At 37.0% G+C, this 7,896-nt stretch overlaps 1 protein-coding gene across 7 annotated transcripts in view; it reads left to right on the forward strand.

The window, feature by feature from the left end:
• The window catches only part of Dock4 (dedicator of cytokinesis 4), a 411,188-nt gene that overhangs the window by 185,340 nt on the left and 217,952 nt on the right, over positions 1–7,896 (forward strand). For all 7 annotated transcript variants that reach the window (XM_031357369.1, XM_031357376.1, XM_031357375.1 and 4 more), the window contains exons 3-4: positions 2,441–2,481; positions 4,954–5,009. In XM_031357369.1, coding sequence (XP_031213229.1) covers positions 2,441–2,481; positions 4,954–5,009 — 97 coding nt within the window. The remainder of the gene's footprint in view (positions 1–2,440; positions 2,482–4,953; positions 5,010–7,896) is intronic.

Here is a 7,896-nt window from a genome sequence, read left to right on the forward strand (position 1 = left end):
AGTGTTTTTTTTTTTTTAAGTTGATTATATTTTTTTCCTAATTCATCATCTTTTTAGTCCTTACTTGGAGATGCAGAAAGCACTGCTGGTAGGAATTCATTACTAACTCTAGCTTTGAAGTTTTCCCTGAAACCCTGGAGATCAAACACTGGAGTTGTAAGCTCAGAACTGGTATACCTCGGGTTGAAGCTCAAAAGATGGTGCACCTGAGATTGAGTAGCAAGAAGTCAAGGCTCCACTCTAGCCTTGATGTAGTCTGTCTTACACAAATTAGGAATAAAATTATCCAATAAATTTGAAATATTAGCAGACGTCATTGGATAATCCTGTGTGATTATTACTAATTTATTTAATGGGTCACTCTTTAAAAATCCCTCATCTATTCTTAGTTGCTTCCATTCTTGATCTAGGATCTACCTTGAAATAAACTCTAGTGCTTGAAAGGGTCCTAGATGAACTTTCTAAGTTTCTTTTTAACAACATGACTAGAATGTCATGAGTATATTAAAAAAAAAAAAAATATCTATTTCCTTTTAGAAGTCTTCCTTACTCTAGGGATTTATTATATGAAAATGTTCTATCTTACAAAGTTCCATCAGGCATTAAATTGTGTTTGAACAAATGGAACTTACTACACTTAGCTAGAATCTGGCTTTAAATGCTGATGATATGTGGATCGTTATTCTGCCCAGTGTAATTGACAAATCCCAAACCATAATAAGGATTCTCTTGTCATTACTGAATGCAATCAGTCTGTTTCTCCTTGGTACAGAAATATAAAACTGCCCTTAAATTGCTGCATAGAAACAGGGTACATATTTAATGCAATATAGTAATCTAAACTTTTTTCTGCATAATATAATTATACAGAGATCTGTCTGGCATTTCTGAAATTATCAGGACATTTTCAATCCTATTAGAATAATTATTGCAAATCAATACATTTCTTAAATCTGTTTTTAAGGGAAGCTAATAAACCCTGAAATACAGAGATTCTCACTTCCAGCCCAGTCTTTCTTACTGGAGCTTCTGTTCAGATGGTTAGATGTAATAAAAAAATATATATATATTTACATATATGAAATATTTATGTAATATATATAAATATATATAATATATATATGAAACACATATATATTTACATATATATGAAAGCATTGTGAGCATCTAAAACAAATATAATATACAACTCAAACATTTGCTCTCAAAAACTCAGTTAGTCAAAAAGAATTAAATTAGATAGAATATTTCTACACACCAAAATAATTATTTCCTATCTATAAGAAAAATGGCTTCTGCACTTACAAAAAATTATACTTACATTTGTTTAAATTGGGAAAAAACGAGAAATCTCCCTCAAGAGTAGTATTATAATATTCCTTCTGGGGCCATTCAGAGTTTAAGCACCGTAGACACTGTGGCAAGCTATGTTGATTAAATAGTACACTAATGAAGAGTATACAAGCCCATTTGGGTAGCAGCTCTTAGGACATGAGGCTGAACTAGTGGCAAGTAGAGGGCTTGTGTATACACACATCTGTTACATCAACGCGCTGGCCAGGCATTTTAATAGGTTGTGAGTTTGTGTATGCACACATCTGCTGCATCACTGCTGGCCAGGCACTGATGCAGGTGGTGAGCCTGTGTATGCACACATCTGCTGCATCACTGCTGGCCAGGCACTGATGCAGGTGGTGAGCCTGTGTATACACACATCTGCTGCATCACTGCTGGCCAGGCACTGATGTAGGTGGTGAGCCTGTGTATGCACACATCTGCTGCATCACTGCTGGCCAGGCACTGATGCAGGTGGTGAGCCTGTGTATGCACACATCTGCTGCATCACTGCTGGCCAGGCACTGTTGCTTGGCAATCAAACCTGTGCTTTTCATGAGGCAGAATTTAGAGTGGGATTTAATCTGCATAGACTTCCCATAGACATAGTGTGGCCTTTAAGTAGATGGGGAGAAGTGAGGCACAGGGAGGTAAATAGTGTTCCCAGATTAAAGAGGAAACTGGGCTTGGTGGCACAGAACTAATTTCAGCACTTGGGAGGCCAAGGAAGGAAAACTCTTGAGTTCAAGGCCATCTTAGCCTACACAGACTCTATTGTAAAATAAAACAAAATAAGAAAAATATAGCCAGTAAATTTCAGTGGGTTTCTTTATTTAACCCCAATGCTCTTGATCCAAGCCCTTATTTCCATTTATACAAATTTCTGGTTCAATTTTAATAAAACAGAATATAAATAAAATGTTTAAACTTGGTGTCAATCGATCTGTTACCCAGCTTAATCCTGGAATCACTGTATTTATGTATAGAATAGTCACATGAAGATTAAAATTCCAACATCAAAGAACATATCATTTGTTATTTGTTGTCTTTAATATCATCATCGTGCTTTATGTATTAAAATGTAATCATGTTTATTTCTCCACAGGCTGGTACAGAGGATTTGCCTTAAAAAACCCCAATATCAAGGTAAAACCTGTTATTTCTAACTGTAATTAGAGGATTCTTTAAAAAATTTTGCTGTACAATTGAAATTATAGTTGAGCTCTTAATTAGGCTCTGAAAATGATAATACATAGTTTCATAATTTGAGGAATCCTTTGAACTGGGATTAAAGTTAAGGTATGATACTAAAATCATAATTCCTTATTGCCCCTGAAAATTTTACTGGGAAGTCCTTAAGCTTATTAGATATAAACAAAATCTTTTTGAAGTGTTAGTTTCCCAGAGAGGTAAATTAAAATTCAGGCAGGAGAAATGTATTCCAAAAGAAATATGGAATAGTGATATTTAATCTTTCAATTTCCTGTATTATTGTTTGTAAGATGCTGGCATGGAGGAACAAGTTTGTTTTAGTGTCGTGTTAAGGGTTCCCTGGGTGATGGGGGATGAACCAGGAGCACGGAACTTGTAAGTGTTCATATTTCTTGCCCTTCTAGGGAGGTCCTAGGAGTCATTACTATACTTAGATTAATCCTTAGGAAGCAATGTGACTTTAATTTTATCTTTCATCTGGATAGTTCATGACTTTTATCAGAATATTTACTATGTGCTTTATTCTAATCATCTGATATGTTTCCATAGTCTACTGTGTTGTTCCTTTTAAAAATTTTTATTGGGGTGTGTGTGTATGTATGAGCACACGTGCATGTGGGCAACCCACATAGCATGGTACATGGGTGATTTTCTCCATCTAATATGCTTTTCCCAAGGATCAAACTCAGGTGGCCAGGCTTGATGACAAACGCCTGTCTTGCAGGCTCCTCTAATACATTCTAGTATGTCATTCTATTTTTGTTTTTGTTTTTTATCTCTCATTTTCAAAATACAATCTAAATTCCCTTGCCTGTCTCTTTGCTTAAGTGTGGCCTCTGCTAGAATATCCAACTGTGCTTAATTACTTCGTTTTATTATTTTAGATCAGTCTCAAGAAAAGCCTAAGGGACAAATGAACATATAAATTTAATTTCTTGATACTTTATTCTTCATTTAAAGATTTTTATTTTTGGACATCTGCAGGGCACATGCAAATATAGCTTTGATATTTAATTATTCATCTAGCACACATTTCTGAAAAATTTATTATGATTTCTCCTTCAATTCTGTCTCTCCTAACTTTTGATTTTAACTTTTCTATACTAATGTGTTGTTTGTTAATTATGTTATATTGAAATAAAAATTTTATAAAAAAAGTTAAGCATTTTCTTCCTATTTATTAATGTAGAATATATAGAATTGAGTCAGGTCTTGGCTATAAGCACTTTTAAACACTGAGCCATCATTCCAACTCCATATTTTTTTTTTTAAATAATAGGAATTGAACCCATGGCACACATGTTTTCTCACAGAGCTCTATTGTAAGCTAAAATTATTTATTGGAACATAATGTTCAGCCTGGTCTGATGTTACATGTTTGTAAACCCTGCACTTGGGAGGCAGAGGGAAAACGATTGCAGAGTTCAAAGCCTACCTGGACAGCATAGTGAGTTCCTTGCTGGTTGGCCTGTTGTATGAGACTGTTGCTCAAAAACAATAGCCAAATAACAACATCATGGGTGCTTGTCTTAGTCAGGGTTTCTATTCCTGCACAAAACATCATGACCAAGAAGCAAGTAGAGGAGGGAAGGGTTTATTCAGCTTACACATCCATATTGCTTTTCATCACCAAAGGAAGTCAGGACTGGAACTCACATAGTACAGAATCTTGGTGGCAGAAGCTGGTGCAGAGGCTATTGAAGGGTGATTTACTGGATTGCTTCCCCTGGCTTGCTCAGCTTGCTTTCTTACAGAACCCAGGACTACCAGTTCAGGGATAGCACCAGCCACAATGGGCCCTCCCACCCCTGATCACTAATTGAGAAAATGCCTTACAGCTGGATCTCATGGAGGCATTTCCTCAAGGGAGGCTCCTTTCTCTGTGATAACTCCAGCTTGCGTCAAGTTGACACACAAAACCAGTTAGTACAGTGATGTTTTCCCCTCTTTTTTAAAGCTTAGTTTTTATGTAGAATTATTGAATCTTTTGATTTTCTGATTTATTAAAAACATACGTATTTAGATGGCTAAAGTAGTGGCCCATAGCCATAAGTCAGCTTTGAGAAAACATTTCTGTAAGACATCCACAAGCTTAAGGTCAGCCTGCTCTAGATAATAAATTTCAGGTTAGACAAGGTTACACTGCAAGACTCTTTAAAGAACATATTTACTGAGTGAGATATGATTTTTTCAATGATATTTAGAAAATCTCTAAAAGTGTAATGGTTTTAACTAGTATTAGAAAATAATGATTTATTCCACAATGCATTTTATTTAGCCCATAGAGTGTGCGGGTGGTTTTCTATTCTTGATATTGTCATGGTTGTAACTGTTTAATACATCCTGCTTATAACAACTGGGTTTAAGAGATAGCTAGATCATAACCTTTCATGTTTTCTCTTCCAGGGTATATTTCCTTCCAGCTATGTTCACTTGAAAAATGCCTGTGTAAAGAACAAAGGGTAAGAATGAATTGTATTCATAGTTGGAAGATTTTGCCACAGCTGCTATCTTGGAATTGAAAGGCTTAGTAATTGTATTAGAAAATCAACTACAGAAGAGAAAACCATGGCCTTTGTTGTTTGATAAGGAGATCCTAAGGCAGCAAATAGAGACAACTAAGGAACTCATTACTGAGTGCTGAGCCACAGGACCATGCTAGGGTACTATGGTCTCACATTGTCCACCAATTGTGAAGCTTGTTTAATCTTAAGCAGAGAAAGTGGTTCTTCTTGGTTTCCTGCTGTTTAGAGATTCATGCCAGGCAGAGCCGCTAACATGGTGAGTCACGTAGTAGTCTCAATGCCCAAAACTTCCTTAATTTACTACTGGATGTAGAGAAGGAAAGCCTGTGGCTAGCAGGGTGCTGGATAGGTAGAGTGCTTCCTGGCCAAACCCAACAACTTGAGCTTGATCATGGGAAGCCACACAAAAGTAGAAGACAGCTGACTGTACAGAGCTATCCCTTGACCCCTGTATGTATGCCATAGCACATGTATGACCTACACACATCATGTACATACAGTAATAACAAATAAAAAGAAAGCTGGTTGTAGTGGTTCATATTTGACTCCAGGATATAGGAGACAGAGTCAGGAAGGTCTCTGTGAGTTCGAGACTCTCCAGGTCTACACAGTGAGTTCCAGGCCTTGCCATAAGACTCTGTCTCAAAAGCAGAAAGGCAGGAAAAGCCCATCTATTCTCTGAAGTGAGTATAACACTATGCCCTTGTGTAACTTCATATATTATTTTACTATTTGAACTACGGATCACATCCTAATCACAGATTGCCACATAGTCTAACACAAAAATCATAAACTCAATACATTAAAAAGAAAAACTGTTCATGTGCTTCTTCAGCATGATATTTAGACACCTAGTTTCATAAAACAAAACATCTGACATGCCTGACTGATATGTTTTATTGGTTGGATCTCATTGATCACTGAGGACTTTTTAAGTATTTTAAAATATGTTACAGTCTGCTTCTAAACTGACTAGAGTCAGCTGTTAGAATAATGTCAATCAAATGTGTTCCTATAAAATATCACAGTAGAACATGCCTGGTGTTGTATACTTAGCATAAGTAAATGATTAATTGTAAGGTAGATTTTGACACATATATCTGGTGACAAGGTTACAAGGAGTCTTCTGTGAATTATAGTGTAATTTTCATTTTATGCCCAAAATATACAGGCTCTGTGATAGAAATTACATATTTATGCAAATAGCAAATAGCAACTTCTTATTTAAACTTCAAAAGCGTAGTAAATAATATATTTAAATTTTAATTTCACCAAAAAGTTTGCAGAGATGTTAGTCAAGTGGATGATTTTATATTCATCTTCTGAAAGGCATTCAGTGAAGGAACAAGTCATTGAGAATCTATGGTACAAATACCTTGGGTTTCCCTATTTGGATAAATGTTAAATAGTCTACTATACCAGTGTGCTGTATGTCATGTATTTTAATATTTTGAAAAAGTTTAGTACATTTACAAAATAGAAGATTTATGGTACAGCTTTAGTGTGCTGCTAACTTTTTTGTGAGGGTTTTGCCCAGCATTCTGAGTTGTTCATTTCCAGTTTTATTTCAGTGGATTGTTTCTTTGTTAAATTCTACTTTCCTGTCTTGAATGTTTTCTTTCAATGGTTTGTGGTCATCACAGTTTCCGTTAAGGTAAATTATTTCCTATCCTGATTAAGGTCCTTGAACATATTCCTCGTAGTTATTTTGCAGTCCTTGTCTTGTGCTTTGGCTACGTTGCTTTCCCCACGACCTGTTAGAAGTGGCCGCTGCCCTCCGGAGGAGGCACACTGTCTTGGTCTAAGCCACCCCTTAAGGTGCCATCTGAACAAGTCCCTGCTGCTTTTACCTGAAGCCAGTCTGGCTCTCCTGTCACTTGTAATGACCACCCATCCTCCATCCTACCTTGTGACCAAGGATGAAAGAGCTCAAAGGCTCCAGTAGTTTCGTAGTTTCATTTCTTTGGCTGTGATACAATTCCTTCACAAAAGCAGTTTAAGAGGAAAGAATTTCTTTTAGTTCAGAATTCCAAGTGAACTCCATCCACATGGATAAGTTCAATCCTTGTATCAGGAGATTTAAGACAGCCAGTCACATTATACCTGAGGCCGGAAGCAGGGAACAGCTTAGTAAAACATGTCTTATGTTTAGCTTTCTCATTGTTTAATACTGTTTAGGACCCAGACTGAGGAAATGGGCTCCACTCTTTTTTTTTTTTATTAGATATTTTCTTTATTTACATGTCATATGATATCTCCTTTCCCAGTTTCCCCTCTGAAAAAAAGAAAAAAAGAAAAAAAGAAAAAAAACAAAATAAATAAAAAAAATAAAAAACCCTGTTCCCACCCCCCTCCCCCTGCTCACCAGCCCACCCTCTCCCACTTCTTGGCCCTGGCATTCCCCTACACTGGGGCATAGAATCTTTATAGGACCAAGGGCCTCTCCTTCTACTGATGACAGATTAGGCCATCCTCTGCTATACATATGCTGCTGGAGCCATGAGTCCCACCATGTATACTCTTTGGTTGGTGGTTTAGTCCCTGGGAGCTCTGAGGGTACTAGTTAGTTTATATTGTTGTTTGTCCTAAGGGACTGCAAACCCTTCAGCTCCTTGGGTCCCTTCTCTAGCTCCTTCATTGGGGACCCTGTGCTCAGTCCAATGGATGGCTGTGAGCTTCTACTTCTGTATTAGTCGGGCACTGTCAGAACCTCTCAGGAGACAGCTATATCAGGCTCCTCAGGAAACTGGACATAGTACCACCAGAGGACCCAGCTATACCACTCCTGGGCATATACCCAGAAGATGCTCCAACATGTAATAAG

This window comes from Mastomys coucha, unplaced genomic scaffold, assembly GCF_008632895.1.
Source record: "Mastomys coucha isolate ucsf_1 unplaced genomic scaffold, UCSF_Mcou_1 pScaffold6, whole genome shotgun sequence".
NCBI classification, from domain to species: Eukaryota; Metazoa; Chordata; class Mammalia; order Rodentia; family Muridae; genus Mastomys; species Mastomys coucha.